General features: G+C 38.0%; 1 protein-coding gene across 5 annotated transcripts in view; it reads left to right on the forward strand.

Moving 5' to 3' along the window:
• LOC149288610 (A-type potassium channel modulatory protein KCNIP2-like) overlaps window positions 1-18,949 on the forward strand; it is a 165,236-nt gene extending 146,287 nt beyond the window's left edge. For 2 of the 5 annotated variants that reach the window (XM_089491302.1, XM_089491300.1), the window contains exons 2-8: window positions 13,267-13,391; window positions 13,962-14,031; window positions 15,220-15,290; window positions 16,227-16,334; window positions 17,613-17,717; window positions 17,975-18,037; window positions 18,902-18,949. In XM_089491302.1, the coding sequence (XP_089347428.1) occupies window positions 13,267-13,391; window positions 13,962-14,031; window positions 15,220-15,290; window positions 16,227-16,334; window positions 17,613-17,717; window positions 17,975-18,037; window positions 18,902-18,949 (590 nt within the window). Of the gene's footprint in view, window positions 1-9,442; window positions 9,543-13,266; window positions 13,398-13,961; window positions 14,032-15,219; window positions 15,291-16,226; window positions 16,335-17,612; window positions 17,718-17,974; window positions 18,038-18,901 lie in introns of all 5 variants that reach the window. The other 3 variants (XM_089491299.1, XM_089491298.1, XM_089491301.1) reach the window with 3 other exon arrangements.
• Window positions 18,950-20,131: the final 1,182 nt, after the last annotated feature.

The following is a 20,131-nucleotide window of genomic DNA, read 5'->3' on the forward strand; positions in this document are numbered from 1 at the left end:
TTTTACTCCAAAATTCCTCCATTTATAAATGTATTAACCATTTATTAACTTATAATGAACCTCCATCTATCTATATAGCACTTGTCATGAGAATTTACTGTCCCTTTAAGTATTAAATATATGTTAATGACACCCATGTATGTATTCATATGGAGTCCCCTTTAAGTTTTTCCCCAAATTTTAGGAAATACAGAAAATCCAGCGGATACACAGAAGAGAAAGGGGTATCACATGGTTAAGGAATTTCAAGTATTATGGGATATATTGTTTTTCTTAAAAAAGAATTAAGTGTAATGATCACAACCTACACTATTGATTTGCCTTATTCGAGTCTAAGGCTTGAAAGTAGAAACTTACTTAGTGCTCTCGTATTTCAGCTCTTTGTAAATAAATAATAATAATAATCATTTAGGATATGAGAAACTGTACAGACAACAATAGCATTGATTTTTACGTCTGGATCTTCTTTCAGTCTGATTACCATGGAAAATAAGCTTAATATTTTATTTTGCATTCTAAAAATCAAACTATAATTAATATCGTGGAATTAACCCTTTCCGTGCAAGAGGAATCTGACGTGTGTTGCAATGATTTCCAATGCAAATGTGGACAAACTACATAGCGGGTACAAAATACGACTTTTTAACATGAAAAAGCCAGGACAGCAAAAATATCAAATATATCCATTGTTTTTTTATGCATGAAAAATGCTATTTAAATATACATTTTTAAATGTCGCATGCCAATGTGATGACTTGAGAATATGTTTATTGTTAAACAACATGCAATTTATTAATTGTTTGGTCCTTTCTTAATTGTTCTTTCCCCACTTATGTGTGTACATTAGTTTCTTGTTGGTCTTTCTTGTTTTTGGTTTTAATTTTAATTTTTTTATTATTATGATTATTACTTGATTGTTTCCATGTGTAATTGGTCCAGTAATTCCGTACAGTTTTGTTATTCCATCCTCCATTAATTAGTTTCAGATGATATTGGGTTTCAAATTATATATTTTTTTTAAAACACATTTTTAAAAATATATATATTAATATATGAAAAATGTTTTGCCATAACAGCGAGTTACATTATAAATAAGGTGAATAGTATTGAGCCTGACCAAGGGTTTTCGAAATTGTAATTAGCCTGCTTGCTTTGCAGTTTTTACAATCCTTATAAAATATTTAAAAGAAATATCTTATAAACCACCCCACTGTGTATTTAAAATGTTAACACAACATGTAAGCAATTTTGTGATTGACTGATTAAAAATATAAATAATTAATAAGAATATTTTTGTGACAAGTTACTTAATCCTGTAATAACTATAAGAGTAGGAAAGGGGAAGAAACAGCGATCTTGTGTAGAATTGATGGCCCTTAAACTGTGAAATTAAATATTTATTTGTGTGTAGATATAAGATATAAGGAAACACTCAAATGTTATAGAGACTCAAACATTACACAGGGGGCTAAGATGCTACTTTACCAACTTTATAATCCTCGCTATTCAAAAGAATATTTCTATCTAGAGCTTTAGCAATTGTATAGAGAGACCAAGGACTGTCTTGACAGGTGAGACTAGGATAGAACAAACTATAATGTAACACTAGGTCAACACTTTGCTAATTATTAGCGGTTAATACTGGACTGGCTAACAGCTACAGAGAATGTGACGTCAGGTAATAACCGCTCACCTGTCTAGTCTTCTCATTTTCCTGATGTAGAGGCCTTAATCAGTTGTTGGCCTTAGATTTAGGAACCATATGCATACCTGGGAACTATCCGGGTCAAGACCTGAATCCTCCGGGTCGCGGGAGGATTCCCTTTAAATGGGGGTGTTTCCCGCTACTGTCAGCGGGAACACCCCGACGTCAGAGGGAAGTCCCACTGACGTCAGTGGGAGCTCCCACCGATGTCACGGGACCGGCCACTGACATCAGTGGGTGGTCCTGGTCCCGTCCCGCGAGGGAAGACTCCGGGTCGCTGGAATCTTGATGTTCCCAGGTATGACCATATGCCTATCCAATGCATGTTTAAATTAATCTCTACCACTTCTGCTAAGAGACTGTTCCACTTTTTGTGTCCAGATTTGATCTCTGGACAGAGTATATAAGCGCAAGGCGTTAGTGTAAGTTACTTTTAGGTATACTCTATATACAGCAATGCTTGCAACAAATTCTAAATGAAGTATTATTATATGAATATTAATATATTATTATTATTTTATTACTATTATTTTATTACTGTTATTATACTCTACGGAAAGTATAATTATCTGTATTGCTCCTTTACAAACATCCAGTGTAGTTACGATAGCCTATAAACTATGTTTAAAGTGAAATAATGCTATAGAGAAATATCTCAAACTGCTGCTCCGTTAGTTTATCAGCCTCCGAATTAGTCACGCTTAAAATGAAAATATTTCGTTAACTCGGAAACTAAGGAAAAAGAGCAGCATCTTTCACTGTTTTTTTCCCAGCAATTTACCAACGTGTTAGAAAGATCTTGGTTATTTGGTAAATGTCTGAGCCTTTTTGTATATTCACACACATACGTGGAGCAACAGTGTACATTTTTAGTCCCATACAATGCACAGATGCCTTTACTTAAAGATTCTTGGTTAGGAAGCTAAAACTAGGGTGAGTCCTCTTAAAAAATCCTTAACTTAGTGTAGCTGAATCAGTAATTAACATACATATGCCAATATAAAGCACTGCGTAAATTATTGCTGCTATATAAAAGATAATAATACTACTAATACTACTAATATTAATAATTCCTACACTTAGAAACACTTTTATAAATGCTGTAAAAAAAAATAGATCTTAACAGTTTAATCTCAAACTTTATATATTAACAGTCATGCCTCATGTGGCCTGATAATAGTCAATAAGACACATTAAAAAGCTGTGGTTTTAACTTCTTACATTCCCACAATTCTAAATTCTGCAATTCCGTCTCTCTCTTCTGGTTAGGCAAGGACTGTCTGAGATCACTTGGTGATGGGGATACTTTTAATGCAAACACAGACTACTTTATTAAGGTAATTAATATCATTTTCAAAGTTCTGATGTAACACATCACCTCATAATGTTTGTATCAGTTTGTTTGCTTTGGTTTTTTTTTTGTTTTGCGTGTTTTTATATTCAAACTATTTATTCCGTGTATCTTAAATACATTATATATTCTACAATTCTAAAAACAGATTAAGCATCACAAACCATGACATTAGCTCATTGTTTAAAAGAAATATCATTCGTTATAAGTAGAGGATTACTGCAAAGACACATTGGGTGAGATTCGGTGGGCTTACGCAGAGCACTAGACACAGACAAGACGAGTGAGTAGTCTTTGGTCACTCCAGTCTCAGGTTCCATCAGTTCCCATCACTTCTAACATCCCAGTCTAACTAGAGCTAGCCCTGCCCCTAACCCTGACTAGCCACACCCATTATCATGACCACGCCCCTTTCTATATCCTATAAGAACTAGCAGAGGACAGCTTCGAGGAGCCATCTCTGGGAAGTTCCTCGGTATGTGGATGATGTTTTGCCTTTATTGGCATGACAGGTGCTAGCGCCAAACTCAGTATCTTTCTCTGATAAGAGTATCCAGTGAATCACAGGAACAGTAATGATTATTAATGGGTTTATTGACCAGAGTTGGCCCAGTATACCATAATTAGTGGACCAGAGATGACCAAAGTATTGCACAAAGTGCACTCAAGTGCACCTCTGAATGTTAGCTGGTAAATTTGGTTTAAAGAAAACACTTTCAAATGACCTAAAGAACAGCTAAGCATAAGACAAGTTGGCGGCACAAAATGAATATGTATGTCAAGAAACAAATTACAAGGAGTTATTAATTATTGCTACCTTTTCTAATAGCATTCTGTAATAAATCACCGAGGGCTGCACGTTGTTAAAAGGATCTGTGCTTCTCTGCAGAATGCATGCCTATACAAAATTATAGAACATAATAAGCAAGCTAATTATATGAGCGAAATAAACACTTAAAATCAAATCATTTAACACATTCAAGGCAGGATTCTTCATACGGGGCAACAGGCAGTTGCATAGAGGACATACAGCCAAATGCTAATTGTGGTCATACCCTCCCTTGTCAGCCATACATCTTTCCTGCCAATGTCTCCCTCCTTCCCACATGCCTCACCCATGTGTTTTTAAATATTAAATATTTAATAAAAATAAAAATTAACATTACAAGGAATAAGCCCCTCTGTGTGCCGGTGCTGTGTGATTCAGTCTTGATTGATGTAACCTCGATTCCCGTGCTAGGCCTCCCAAGAACCCACATAACCCAAGAGAGACACAACAGCCAGAGTTGGGATTGAAAAGACCACCGCCGTTTTATTTAACACTAGTCATTGCCACGCAAACCTAAACCAAAAATAGGTGCGTTACCAAGGACAATGAGCACCAAACTGAAAACCAATAAATAACATAAATTAACATAAATGATGAACATAACACCCCCCCCCCCAAGTGACCAGGTACCACACCACTCAGGGAAGGACATACGTGGATGCCCAGACCCGAGGTTCCCAGCTTCACCTGCCAGGAACCTCCAACCAGGAGTACCACCAAATGCTCTCCCCGCAGCATTAACCCCTTAGACACATGATAAGCTCCCCCCACAACTGTGACAACAAAAACACACGAAAAACACGTCAAACCCAGCACAACAGGGAGGGAGGATGGGACAAACAACAAGAGGCTAGGTGACAACAAAAACATGGCGGCTAACCTAGCAACACCCACCCCTGACATTGCTACCTTGATGCATCCCCATATCTAAAATGACAACATTGGGGATTATTCACAAAAAAGAGAGAGTTCGCAGGAGAGTTTTGGTTTCAACTCTCTCGCTTCACTATACATTATGAAGGGTCTACACTGTCAGGTTGCACCAGCAAGAAAGTCCGAGTTGACCCTGTATAATGTATAAGTGAAAATCACAGATTTAATGACAGCCAAGCTCTTCCTGCAGCAGACGCTCTCTGGGGACGGACCTTCATAATGTATAGTGAATCCAAGGAGCTGAAACACAACTCTCCTCCAAGCTCTCCATGTAGTGAACAGACACTACATATTTTATTACAATCGTGTTACAATTATAGTACAGCGGGCCATCATTTCCCATAAGACACAGTAGTATTGAGCGCCTACGTTTGGCACATTCAACATCTTTTTTCAAGGACTCGTATAATTTTCACATCATAAATTTCCACTCAGCACTATGTGGGACGTATAAACTCACAGAAGCTAATTCGCTTCTAGATTAAGTATTTGTGAGCGCGTGCAATGAACAAAATAGGAAACAAAACACCAGCACTCATTACAAAAAAATACATTCATAATTATAAACAAAAAAGAAGGCATCACCAACGTTTAAACCTAAACCTGCAAATATATACATTAAAAAATACTATTATTTTATCCCAGTTTTTACCTTGGTGAGCCTACTTACCTAACAGTCGGAAACATCTTTTAACTTTTTAACCTCTAAGGGTTAATTGGGGGAGGCATATAAAGAAAGACTATTCTCTTTGTTAATATAAATATTCACTTGGTCTGGGAGTCTAGCCATCAATGTTTCTGACAACCTTTCGGTGGGCACGCAATATAATTAATTAGCGTAGGTACTTGAAGGTATAAACGTTGTCTACAATCACGGAGACACCTTTCATTTTTTGTCATTCATCACAATTGTATCTGTTTTGTGCTTAAATACGTATTTTGGTGATTGGAGACAGCCGTGATTCCATACGTGTCCACAATTATTAGAAGGCTAATGTAAAGTATTTCTTTAGAACATAGATGGATAATAAGTTTAACGACGCTACTTTGCATTAATGAATGGCGCTAGAATGTAAGGTGTTGCCATTTGAAATATCAAGGCCAATAACAAAATATCCTTAACTTTACATTAAATATCCTTAAATGTAATATAGCATTAAATGACCCAGATCTTCAGCTGCCACATGGGTGGATGTTACTACTGCTCATTACCACTGACCAACCGACATAATATCACAGCGTGGAAAATATATTAAAATAGTACAAGGTGACAGCATAGAACCAATCAGCAAGTGGCAATATATGTGGAACTGATAAAATGCAATAAGCCAGTTATATTAAATAATAATATTATGATGTCTGCTGTATCCTTGCTACCCTTCCATTATGGTGCTATATAAAACAATAAATAATAATATTATGTGTAATATTAATAATAATACACATAATATTATTAATATTACACATAATATTATTATTATTTTATATAGCACCATAATATTAGTAGTGAGTCAACATTCATACGATGAGATGTAGGGTCAGATACATTATCAAGACCACAGAGGACCTTCCTTCAGAGTTAATTAAAATACTACTAGCAGGGAAAATGTATGCTACTAACACGTCAATGTCGTAACTGCTACTTTATATTATAAAATATTATACATATTTTAACATCTTACGCAAGCATAGTAATTAGCTAAAGACACCGTTAATGGAAGATGAGTTACAAAGACTTCTAAGAAAGTCTAAAGTAGGTTCACCTGACTCCTGTTTCAGATGCCCTGGTGAGAGTTACCTTATACCCATGAACCTTAGTCATTGAAAATAAGATACTTGCAGTAATAAAACACTAGCTATTTTTTAGAGTTGTTTAAATCACAAATAAAGTAACTAACTTGGTTGTTATATATTCACTGGTGACATTTTATGTCATACTTTTGAAGACAAGAACTCAATGAATACAATTTGATGTAATTACGAACAGATTTAAATATGCTTTATACAGGGCGATCCAAGCTCATATTAGAGCAGAGGTACCACTGGGGTTGGCATTTCATAATGTAAAGTGAAGTCTGGCATATGAAACCACATAAGCCCCAATGACGGTGTTTGTTCATAAGCAAAAATAGGCAGCGTATGGTGAAAGTTTTTATGTAGGGTAGATTAATCCCCAGAGACTAACAGAGACAACAGGTGAGGAGGGCCCTGCTCAAAAGAGCTTACAGTCTAGAGGGAGTTAGGGTGTATTACACAATAGGCAAAAGCGCCGTTGTTAGGGATAGACCAGCCACACTAGTAAAAGTATTGCAGTATGTGAGAAGTTTTAATACACGTAAAACATATAGAATAAAGGTTAAGAAAGGAAAGATGAAAAGAGAAGCGATTAAGGAAGAAAGGAAAGACTGGGAAGTAAAGTGTAGGAAGGGAGGAAAGACGAAAAGAGGAGGAAAGAAGGAGTGACAAGGAAAAAAAGGATGGAAGGGGAGGGAATGAAGGAAGGGGAGGGAATGAAGGGAGAAAAAGCAAGGAATGAAGGAGTAAAGGAAGCCAATGGGGGGTAAAAGAGAGAGATTACATTTGCCTGTATACAAATGCTTAATTATTTTGAAACATGTATAAGAAGCACACGATCAAAGATGGGCTGTTTTGCTTGCTGTTGATAATCACACAAACCTGGATCATAGTTGTCATTGTTTTGCTGTCTCAAGTCATCTTTCAAACCATGGTTTTCCGTCCATGTCCCTGTAGTAATAAATTGCATGTTGGATTTTGTTTTGCTTGACCGTTTGCCTTTTGTATCATGCACTGCACACGCACACGTGTGTGAGAAGACCAGGAAACAACTTGTCATGAATGTTATTTTAGGAACCCTCCACTGAGTAGCATGTATTATTCTGGTCAAACCAAGTACAAAGTTTCTTCAAGTTTCATTAAGCAGTTTTAAGAGACATATCTGGGCCACTGAAACATTTGGGACAACTGTCACGCTTGAAAAAATGGTAGGTGTAAAAATAAACATTATACTGCGAGGTCTTTAGGGACAAAATAAATGTTATCTTTATGAATATTTTATATCTATACAAACTAATCTGACATCACATACTATGATGTCACAGCTGGTTCTTTAGGGAAATAATTCCTCCATTCCCTGGCCGTTAAAAAAAATACAGAACAGGAATTGTACATGATATACTTATTATATATTTTATATTACATGTAAAAACAAGTTACTGACCAATGGACTTAAATCTGTTCTAATTCATTTTTGTTCTAAATATGTACGCACCACTATTGGTTTCGTAACCAGTGATAACCTATCTTCCGTAGTGTAGTATCTTAAGGCGAGGAAGAATGGTGCGCATGCATACAGGGCTGTAGCTACAAAACGGAAGCAAATTAAAGAACTCTACATATATCTAATGTAAAATTGAGAAGGCGCTTTCACAGCCTGCAGTAAGAAAGTACCCACGGTAGGCTAGTTATTTTCAGCTAGCAAAACCTGGCTAATAAGGACAAAGTTGCCCTCGAGCTTAAATATATCAGAATTGAAAGTCATATGTCAGGTGTTGCCACGGTCAGATGAAGGTCGCCATTGATGCTGTATTCCGAATTGCCATTGGGTCCAGGGCTGCTGGGACTTTGAACACGAAAGCAATTGAAGGGCTCAGTCCGTGCGTCTTATTCTATAATGGGCCGTCACATCCCGACATGCACATTATTATACGCTACAGCCACTGTATGCTTTATTAAAATAAATTAGCCAGCATTGGGGTTAGTTACTGTTATACGGTAAAAAAAAAAAGACCTTCTATGTTCAGTTCATCTTCGGATCTTCTGAAGTGTTAAAGTCATATAACAGTAATAAAGAAGTTTAAGTTTCATAATTGAGTTACATATAATAAAAATATATGAAAGAAATATGCGAAATATAAATATTCATTTATATTATTGTTTATGTTTTTTATTCTTTATTGCACTTTTAATACGTGATGGTTCAAAAATTGGCTTATTTAACACGGATTTCTTGGGGTGCCTCCCTCCACTCCTTGGGACCATTAAACAATTAAATATTGATACTTTGATGTCGACTGTTGATAAAAGTCGATGTATCATCAGCTTTTAGATTCATGACAAGTTGTGAACTGTTCCATAAAATGTTGGGCTTTAAATGATTTGGAATGTAATAGAAAAAAAAAGGTTTGCTTAAAATATTTATGGCCAAATAACCGTATTAGGAGCATATAGGACATTATCCACTAATACATATTAATACTATAGTTATTAATATTTATTGATTTATATAATCATCGTATTCCGCAGCGCTAATAACATTGCAGATTAAATTAAGTACGTTAAGGAAATTAAAGTTCAGGGACAGTATATGAGCTGGAAGAAGCAGCTCTGGGCTGTGATGTTAAATAATGCAATTTAACTCAAGGTAATTGATGTTATAGAAAATATATATAAAACAACTTCTACTAAAATATTGTATTTCCTATACGTCCAAATCATTTTTAGCCCAACATTTTTATTTCGGGGACGCTGCTTTATTTTATTTCTAACATTTTTTGGAATGTTGTTCTTTTTTCTTAATAATATGCTTTGTTCTAATGATTTTCAGGCAACCTGCCCAGTCAAACTAAAAAAGCTTTTAAACAACGCATCCTCAAACTCTTGCCTTGCTGCGGCACTACATCCACTCCCTCAATAAGTGAAAGCAAGTGAATTTACTTTTCTGAATTATGTTATTTGCTATGTGTACAACCGTTTTATTAATGGGGACACTATCATGTTAAGAAATGCTTGTTTGATTTCTTTATTGTGTTAAATTCACCTAAAATGCTAGCAAACGCATAGGTCTCCTTTAATGAATTTTACATTGGATAACATCGCCATACGTAGGATCTCTTCAGGTTCGGCCCAGTGTCTCCAGATGAAGCGTGGTTTACCCAGGTCTCTGGTTCAATCTCTTCTTTCAATAGGCAGGAGAGCGGCTTGTGACCCCGCCCATGCTATGCCTACTCCCCACCCATTTTCTGCCCAGTTCCCTCCCACTGAGCCACTCCACCAGAAGTTCCCAGCTATGACCATCACCTGGAGCTCCATTCAAGATGCTCCTCAATATAAAGAAATGAAAAGCTTTGTATATGATCTGTACACTTGCTAGCATAATATATCCTGATCATATTACAGTAGTAATGGACGGGGGTGTACCAGTTAAAATGAAGCAGAATGAAAGATGATTATAGGTGGACATTGTTACATTTTGACTGGAGGCAGGAGCTGATACTCATCTATAAATTTACCGCGGTAGAAGGTATTGATAGTCTTTAGCTATGGTCTAAGCTGAGTATGTGATGAAATTTTATTGATGACATCTCTGATGTATTTGAATATTAACTTTGACATGTTTAACTGGTTTAACTGGTACCTACTGGTACTCATTGTCAGCTATTATGCGGTACATTTTTCTTTGGTTTCACCACGGCGAAAAAAAATGTTAAACAATACTGAAATGCATTGCCTGTTCCAAAATGTTTGCAATGTTCCTACATTTACACACAGGCCGCTGGCCCTTGGGGCTTGAGGCTGAACACCACTGCTGTAGATTGTGTGTAATCAGGTATCGTGAGTGCCTTAAATTTGACATGTAACAAAGGTGAGGCTTTTGGGATAAAGTATAAGGAAAGGCTTTTGGGATAAAGGATAAGGAAAGCTTAGCATAACTGGAAATTTCCCAATCTGCTGGGTATCACAGCTGGTTACTGGGATTGGGGGACAGTGCTTTGGGTTCAGGGTGTTGGGAGTCTTGTTTGCATAACTGTGATTTCCCACTCCACCCGGAGATCACCCTCTTTAAAAGAAGTGACTTCACAAGGGCCAAGGCTAGTCACATATGAAGCTGTGGTTAGCCATGTGAGGGGAGGGGGCCTGGAACGGGAGTGGAACCGGAATTGGGCAGGGAGTAGACAAGGCTAAACACCGTTCCCTGGAGAAAGAGGACAGCGACCCAAAGAACCTGGGAAGCAGAGCCAGAGACTCCGAGTCCAACCTGGAGAGTGTCCAGACATGTTTGTTAGATTACACCGGTTCCTTGTCCAGTTACAACCAGTCTTTCCAAGCCAAGTAGATAATTACAAGTGACAGAAGATGTTTTAAACAAAGAAAAGTTCTTGTAATGATACAACTAAAAGGAATTGATATGTGTAAAAAAAATTCATAAGATGAGCTACAACATTTAGAATGGGGTAAGTCGCTCTCATTACTATAAATAGCCCATCTGTTAAGTTTATTAAAATGGAATTGGCTAATACTTAACAATAGTGTGCTAGTTTACAAATTAACTGACATGAAACTAGAAGACACTCCAATCACACTTAATTCCTGGTGTAGAATTCTGGGTCAGTGTGGTCATGTTACACGCTGTAACACGTGTCCGATAAGGTTTAATCCCACAGTACATGATCTGTAATAGAATGAACTAATGAAACTCAGCACACACGCTTACAATAAGCATTCTGCATTCACATGATTTAGGCTTCTGCTGCCAACTAACTTTGACTGCCAATTCACATTTACTCATCCATTAGTGATTAGACCCAATTGTTACATCGGAATTGGTTGCACAAGCAGATTATGGAGTCTTTAGTTGAAGTTGATTCATTTTATTGGATGAACGTAGAAGAAAATATGAAGTTCCATAGGCTTTTTGGACCTCAGAGGTATCTTTTTTAGATGAAATGAAGAATGCTTCCATCTGAAGAAGAGACCTCTGAAGTCCCGGAAGCTGAGATAACTTTACATCTGTTCTGTGTTGGACCAGTAGATGGCATCAATCCATTTTCTCTTGGACTAATAGGCTATATCTATTTTTCTTAACAAGTAGATTAGTCGAGGCTGGAGAAACTTTACATGGAAAGTGGTTAATATGGATTTATTTCCTCAATTTCGTCTTGAATATATTTTTCTTCACCGGGGGGCCATATGAAATTACCAAATGTATTATGTATGAATTATCTGTATTTATTTTCCCGTGGAAGCCCTAAAATTCTCAATCATGTATAGAAACAGCAGGAAATGAGTTTATCAATTAAAATATATAAATAAAATCTAATATTCTTCTAAATGCCATATTCTATTCACATTAAATATTTTATTTTTATTATGTTAGTATAGATTAAGCTTTGGGGAGCAATGAGAACGTTGTAAGACTTGGTATTTATTTGAAAGAATTTGGTACAGATACCATTATTATGTACTGTTGCCTTGATAATAAGCATTTTCCTGTGACTTATTGGAATGTTATAAAAGCCACTTCTTTTCACCTTCCCGTTTTGATTTCTGAAAACGAAAAAAAAGTAATGTTTGATGATCCATTAACAATCTAAGAACACATTCTGAACGCAACAAACGTAAGGTCTTTGGTCAGACCTGCCTGACAAAGGCAATTTCTTGTTCATCAACAATTTCTCGGCTGGTTAATCGTTAAACATTTTTCATTTATTTCTTTCACCTTAGCAACAAACTCATCGTTACTTGATGTTAAAGGTTGTCGTTTTGACTCTTTCTAGTCCATTTCAGAAATGTTATATCCACTGAGTAACACCAGCATTACTGAAGCAATCATTGCCTATGGGAATTCTTTCAGAGAGGGTTTGGGGTCACTGACACCCTTCTAAAGAGAATGCATAATAAAGTAAAAGAAACAATAAAAAATTCCCTGAGGTAGAAGCTGCAGGCCTGCTTCTGCAGCTACCATCCTACTTCTTGCTTCGATGATTCTTGTCACAGATTGGCTGCTTGGAAAGAGCTTCCCTTGAAATCAATGGGAACGTTTTCCGCTCACGAGCATAGGGGTCTGAGAAGACACCGTCCGCAATGTCCACCGAGTGTTGGAGATAAGTATATCATGTGCTGGGAGATGTGTTGGGCCGAACTTGGGGTCGGGGGAAGGGGTGAATGCATATTTTTAAGCAGAAAAAAATAAAGAGATCACGCACAGGGATATAACTGCTGCAGTGTCCCATTAACATTTGGGGAACTTCCATAAATCCCATCTTCTACCCCCCGATGAATTGGGGCGCTGGGCGGCAGAGATTGGGAGCATGACCGTGGGATTGTGGTCCCGAATCCTGGTGTCCTACCAAGTGCTACCTCTGTCCTGAAAAGCGAGACCAAGCAGAGCTCGGTGGCATGTCCATTTTTATTATGATGTAGTAAAAGACGTATGCCTTTTTTATAAATCAGGTGTACAGTATAGAGGGAAATGATTATTCCCGGGATTGCTTAATATTTCTGCTTTGCGCACACCTCTGAGCAGCTCGCCACCCCTGCACCAGCACCTGCAAGAAGCAGTCTTTTTTATCAGCTCTTGTATATAAAACAATGAACCTTTTTGTTGCGTGGTGGATGTTTTATAATTTTTGTATTTTTCTATTTTTCCAGATAGCGTGGAAGATGAATTTGAGCTCTCTACAGTTTGTCACCGTCCAGAGGGATTGGAACAGCTTCAACAACAAACCAAATTCACCAAAAAAGAACTTCAGGTTCTCTATCGAGGATTTAAAAATGTAAGTGTCAAATAATTGGGTAAATTATTACATTCAAATGATCTGAGAATCAGTCCTGCAATAACTCATCCTTCAAAGGGTTAAAGCTAATCGGGAGATACAGAGATTTCAAAATGACTCATAAATTCTATTCCATTCACACAAATTAATTAATTAAAAGCTCTAGCATAATATACCGGAGCGAATCTGTAGCTTTATTCTATACTCTGAAGGTTTAATCACTTAAGATAACACATGATATTTTAAGAAGCTTCTGTGGTTTGTATAGCAACAACATATCAGTGCCTGTTTTATGTGTTAGATGACAATTAAGCAATCCCTGAAGAATTGTGAAGGAGGCAAAACTTTACACAATTAAAATATTTGTTTGGACTTTCAAAAGTACAAGGAATGATGATTACTATGCTGTGTTTAGGTGTAAAAGTGGGGGATTTTTTAACGTTAGGTGCAAGAGCACCTTTAATTTAAATGTTTTTTTTTTAAATATATTAGTATTCATGTTTTGAATTTACCGCCTTATTGGTATTAAGATAACACAATTAAAATACACATTTTGATTTATTGGAACAGGAATGTCCAAGTGGTCTTGTTAATGAAGATAATTTCAAACAAATTTACTCGCAGTTTTTTCCACAAGGAGGTAAGCTACTGTTGCTCAAAATATAACAAGACATTCTGTATATTGTGATGTATAGCAGTGCCCCTTTTACATTTTTCTGAAATCCCCCTTGCAAATACATAGGGGGATTCTGCTTTTGCCCCTTCCCCTAGCTACTTGCTACTGTATGAGATCTGTTTGATCCAACATATCTCTTGACATGCGGTATACGTACTAGGAAAAGTTACTTAAATGTGTTATTCTTTGGAATAAGTCCTTGGGATTGTAAACTGTCCCTTTGATTCTCAATGAAAGTTATCAGGGACGGATGGCACTGTTCACACGACATGTCCCACTCCCCACCTCTTTCCCCTTTAAATGGGGGCGTGTCCCACAACGTCAGCAGGGACACCCACTGAAGTCAGCAGAACCACCCACTGAGTTAAGCGGGACCACCCACTGAGTTAAGCGGGACCACCCACTGATGTCAGCGGGTAATCCTGGCTGCATCCAGCAAGGGGGGGCTCCGAGTAACCGGAGCTTAAAAGTTCCCGGGTATGCAGATCGCCCAAGACGGGTTGCTTCCTCCCCAGGACCTGCCCCTCCTAGTCAGCCGAGGCCGGAATACATTGCTGACTAGATGCTGTCTCTATGTACCGAAAACTGATTTCAAAACACTTTGCTGCTGAGTAGAGCCGATGTGGTTTTACTGAATTCCCTAAATTTAGATAAAGAAAACACTGTATGTGGCTGTTTGTCACTTTGGGAATTCAGTGAAACATCCCCGGGATATTTTGAATAGCATTCTGAGCTGTAATAATGTTTAAATGAGACTTCTGCCAGCTGGAGAAAAAACATTTACTCTGCAGTGTAATCCTTACAAAATACATATTAAAAAAATGAAACATTAACTCTTCAGATAACATAGAGAACAGGATATTCTCTGGTCTGTGTTAGATCAGGTTTTGCATATAACAACATTTTTGTCAATAATGTATTTTTTTTCCCTACGTCACAGAATAACTGACTGAATATGTACAGCTTTCATATAAATCTAAAAATGTACCTTTTTGATTCTACTGGAAATTGCACAAACCTTCTAAAACAGCCATTGAATTGCATATACAGTGACCAGTGTAGCATTTTTTTAGGGTAAATATCTTGGGGTTAACGATTCACTTATTACTGTATTGTCATTAAATACGGACTCCTGTTCTGCCTGTGTTCTAGACTCCAGCATGTATGCACATTTTCTGTTCAACGCATTCGACACCGACCACAATGGCTCCATCAGCTTTGAGGTGAGACTGGGTTGTGTGAAGTTAACTGGAACTCTGCACTCTACTTTTGGTGCATGCATTCTTTAGCGATTGGACTTCGGTCTCTACTGAAACCTGTTCGCATACATACGCTCGTACACTCTTACTTTACACAGTGAGAGTAACAGCAGCCAGTTTCACGGACACTCTCATCAGGTGGGCAGGTCTGTTGATGTCAGTGGGCGGGTCTGCTCCCATCAGTGGGCGGGCTGGTGACATTAATTGGCGGGCCCGCTGATGGGAGTGGGCAGAGCCAATGACATTGCGGGCCGGACCAGTTCCAAATGCATTTGAATTGTACCTCTTGTTTCTCCAAGTCGAATTGTTGTGTGATGCACTACTTGTTATATCCAGGTTTGGCCATTGTACAGCGCTGCAGAATATGATGGCGCTATATAAAACAATAAATAAAAATACATTGTAAGGTGGGGGATGGGAAATGGGCGGAGAGTGGACGTGCCTAAGCGCCGCTCCCATGACCCGGAGATTTCCTGCCGTGACCCCGAGACCCGGAGAATCGGTGCTTCAAACCCGGAGGGTTCCCAGGTCCCTCTTTTCACAGGACATTCTGGTCCTACTTCTGGCACCAGACTAACCTACTTCCAGCCCCGGCCCTGCGCTTGTGCTTCTTGCTGCACCCTCCTAGGCGAGTGTCTTAATGGTGGGGGGTATGAGGAATGTTTCTTGCTTACATGAAAAGTAAACTCCAATAAGCATAAAAAAATTACAAAAACTAAAAAAAATTCTATTACGCTACATTGTTCCTTTAACTGAATAAGAGCAAATGCGTGAGCATCACATTGTATACATATTACTATGGAATGTTAAATTACCCAAATCAGATATTGTTCAGCCATTTAATGTATCCGGTTGGTTACATTTTTATATATGTGTATTTGTTTCTGTCTACATGCGCAGGATTTCGTAGCAGGGCTATCTGTTATCCTCAGAGGGAGCATCGATGATAAACTCAACTGGGCATTCAACTTGTACGACTTAAACAAAGATGGCTGCATCACTAAGGAGGTATGAGTTAAGATGGAGAGCTCTGTGATAACGGCGCTCTCTTTGCATTCTAGAACATCAGACTCGGACCCCAGTGGCCCCGGGGCCGTAGGCAGGATCCCCTGGATCTGTTATAACAGGAGTGGATTTAAATAAATTTACACCTATATATTTGGTAGCCGGTTTGTTAGGACAATGTATTTGTGAAAGGTTAACTTCATACAAAGTGACATCCTTTTCAATGGCGTGTGCAGTGTAATTAGCACCAGCTTCTTACTATTAAATGAAGAGCATTCATTTAAATTAATGGTTAATTTGAGGTTGCAGACCTCAAAGTGCCAACACTTCAAATCGCTGCACTTATCTTCCAACGGAATTACATAGAAATACTGCTGGGGGTAAATACAGCCATTTGAAGAATAATTTGCATTATGATATTACATACATGTCCTAACACCTTCTCCTACATATGTAAATATATTTAAATTAAACAGGGTGGGTGCAAGGTGTTTGCCCACATATATAATTGCCATTTTCTTCCATAAGAGAAAAAGAAATGTTAAACATAATGTTCTCACCATATTCTTATTATATTTCCTCTTTCTTCCCATGTCTCTTCCTACCTCCCTCCTTCTATCTATCTCTCCCCTGTATCGTTCTCTCATTCTCCTTCACCTTTCTTTATCCCTGAGGTCAGAGGTCTGTTCCTGCTGGTCTCAAGGCTCCCTGGTGCACGTGACATCCGTGTTGAACGAAGGGATATGACATCATAACATGTGTAGCTGGCATCTCATGATGCAGCACTAACCGGTTAATTTTCCAAATTGCCCCAAAATAAAGGGAGCGTAAGGTCTGTTTCAGACCTCATACGCCCTTTATTTTAAGTCCATTTAAAAACATAACCAGCCAGTCGTCAACCTAGCACGTTGTGGAACGCGTGCCATCACTTCGCCATCGCTGCCCTAGAGTGTAAGCTTGCGAGCAGAGCCTCTTTACCTAATGTTAATGGGTTTTAACATTAAACAGACCATTTTATCAAAATATGTGCAGAGGACAAGTTCACTGAAAAAGTTAATTTTTTTCATTTTTGAAAAAGGTTGCTAAGGGTATCTGATGCTATCCTTCAAATAAAAAAGATTCCCAACCTAATAAAACAAGAAAAACCACACAGACACGTCCGGAGCGCATAAAATATTTTTACTTGTAACGCGATACATTTATTGTGAAATTTATGTCTGAATGAAATAAACATACACAGACACACAGATACCCACGCTTACCCCGATGTCCATTCTGCAGGAAATGATGGATATTATGAAGTCCATTTATGACATGATGGGAAAGTATACGTACCCAAATATGAGAGAGGAAGCCCCGAGAGAACACGTGGAAAACTTTTTTCAGGTGAGCCACCTACATGTTTTTTTTATTATTCAAACCAGTTATTCATTGATTCTTTTCAACCGGGAATAGGAGGCCAGGTGCATGCTGAGGAATATAAAGCTTTAGGATTGGGGTAATGAAAGCTGTGCCATGTTCGCTCGTATGCCATGAAGATTATGCATGGAAGCATTACAGTGTGTAAAATGTGCCAATCGCTGGAAATGTGATTTTGAGACATAACCCCCAAAATCATCTGCATTTTTTGTGTGTGTTTTCAGAAAATGGATAGAAATAAGGATGGTGTAGTTACGATTGAGGAGTTTGTTGAATCTTGTCAAAAGGTGAGTAATACTACATTACTATAAGTCTACACAGGCGTCGGATAGCGTTTCTAAGGTGTATAAATTTGGCCCCTGGAAGGATTATATGCTAATTGGAAGCTATTTCTAATAAGGCGTGACTGTTTAGGCTTAGAGCCTCCATACCCTCAACCTTTTTACCCAGCCACATTGTACTTAGGACAGGAGACGTTGATGTGGGTAATGACATTGGCCACAGCTTTGTTGATTTCCCCATTCCAATGAAACCATACAACCATGCATAAACCTGAACGACCCGGCACAACAAACCAAGAGCTCTGTCCCAGTGGGTGCCATAAACCACCAGCTGGACCTGTCTCCCCAAGCCCATTCGGGTGCAACCTTCAGGTAGCCACCATTTAGTGCTGGCCAAGGGGGGAAATCTTCCAATGCTATGACTAGAGAGATACTGAGCAAGGTTAGAGGCAGGTAAGCAGGTTGATGCTCGCTCCTCGGTGGCAGAAAAGTGCAAGCCAGAGCCAAGCTCGCCATTTTGTTGAATCCTTATGTGGCAAGCATGGGGTTGGGTTTGGCTCAGGCTTAATTTGTTTCCCTCTACAGCCAGCTTGTCCACTGTTACCCCACAGTTCAAACAATAGGTTACCTACTTCTACAATCTACTGTCCCTTCTAGTACTAATTTATGAATGTATACATTTTCATTAATAAATTGGGCTTCTTGGTAGTAAATCTTGCCCTCTATTCAAACTTTACACATACATTTATAATAAATATGAAAATAATAGATCGACCCCCATTGCAGCTGAATTCACATTGTAAATATCGCATTTCCTTTTATCACTTGTTATAAAAAAAAATAATTAAAAAATTCTTTATTTTCTCCCAGGATGAAAATATCATGAGGTCAATGCAACTATTTGACAATGTAATTTAGCAACCGTTTGAATCACCAACGTTACTTGAAGATCAAACTTTCAAACAGACTTCCTTCTGACTGCACAAATACAGAATAGTGTGTTTAAAGAGAATTAAGATGCAACTATAATCTCTGTATGTTGTTTTTTTCTGGCCATTGTAAAATCAAAAGGCTTAAGAAGTAGATCGCCCTCTCGAAGGTTCAAAAACAATTCCATGTGACGTTGGCACGCTGCCACCAACAGGACCCAGCCTTGGGTCTTGGATAGTTTTCAAGAGACCTTTGTCAACTCAAGAATGCGTCTCATCACGATACAACATTGGGACAACCTGGACAACGGTTTTTGGAGATCTTGGGAGACGTTGCTTGCTTTCCATGGTGTGAAACCAAAATTGGACTAAAGTCTAAAAAACCAAGGGGAACTCATTGTTTTGTACCTTTAAATATTATTGTTTTTTCGTTTTCTTACTGTTAATTAGTGTACTCTTTGTGATTTATCTATCAGGGGTAAGTCGACAATAATTGCTAAATACCTCAATTCCGTGAATACGTGACCCCAAGCAACTAGTGAAAAGCTTTAGCGATCGACTCACCCAACCTTAATACTAAACTGATTAATAGTGACGACCATGTGATTCCAAATAACTCGATTGCTGTTGGTGGTTTTTAATCTTGATTTCTGTTTTCCTGTGTTTCCATGTGTTCAAACATTTCTTTAAATGTCAAGATATTTTTTACAGGTTTAGATTTCAGTTTGTTGTCTAAAATGTATTTTACAAAAGTCAATACCAGCCAAACTGGGACATGAGGAGTTGGTTATAGACAGGGTAGGGGCAGAACTTTGTGTCTGCATCAACCTCATGACCTAATAAGACAGAAATGTCAGGATATGACATCATAACCCAGTGCCCTGCATCAGTAGGTCATGAAGAAGCCACATGGGAGCTGTGATTGAGGCTTGTGCTTCGAAGCTACCCACAGCACACACTAACATTCATCAAAAGGAATACTTGGGTAAAAAAAGCCTGTTGAAGGGACACTCAGGATAGGAAAGTTCTCAATCCAGAGGTAATTATCCAAGACACTAAAAGAGAAAAGGAATCTGTTTTGGGGACTAAGTAGAGAAAAAAGAATATGATGGGTATACACTTAATCATATAATCGTATACATTGTTTGTTATTTTCGATTAAATTATATTC

This window comes from Sceloporus occidentalis, unplaced genomic scaffold (assembly GCF_023333645.1).
Source record: "Sceloporus occidentalis isolate IW3139 unplaced genomic scaffold, rSceOcc1.0.p SCAF_50, whole genome shotgun sequence".
Taxonomy (NCBI): Eukaryota; Metazoa; Chordata; class Lepidosauria; order Squamata; family Phrynosomatidae; genus Sceloporus; species Sceloporus occidentalis.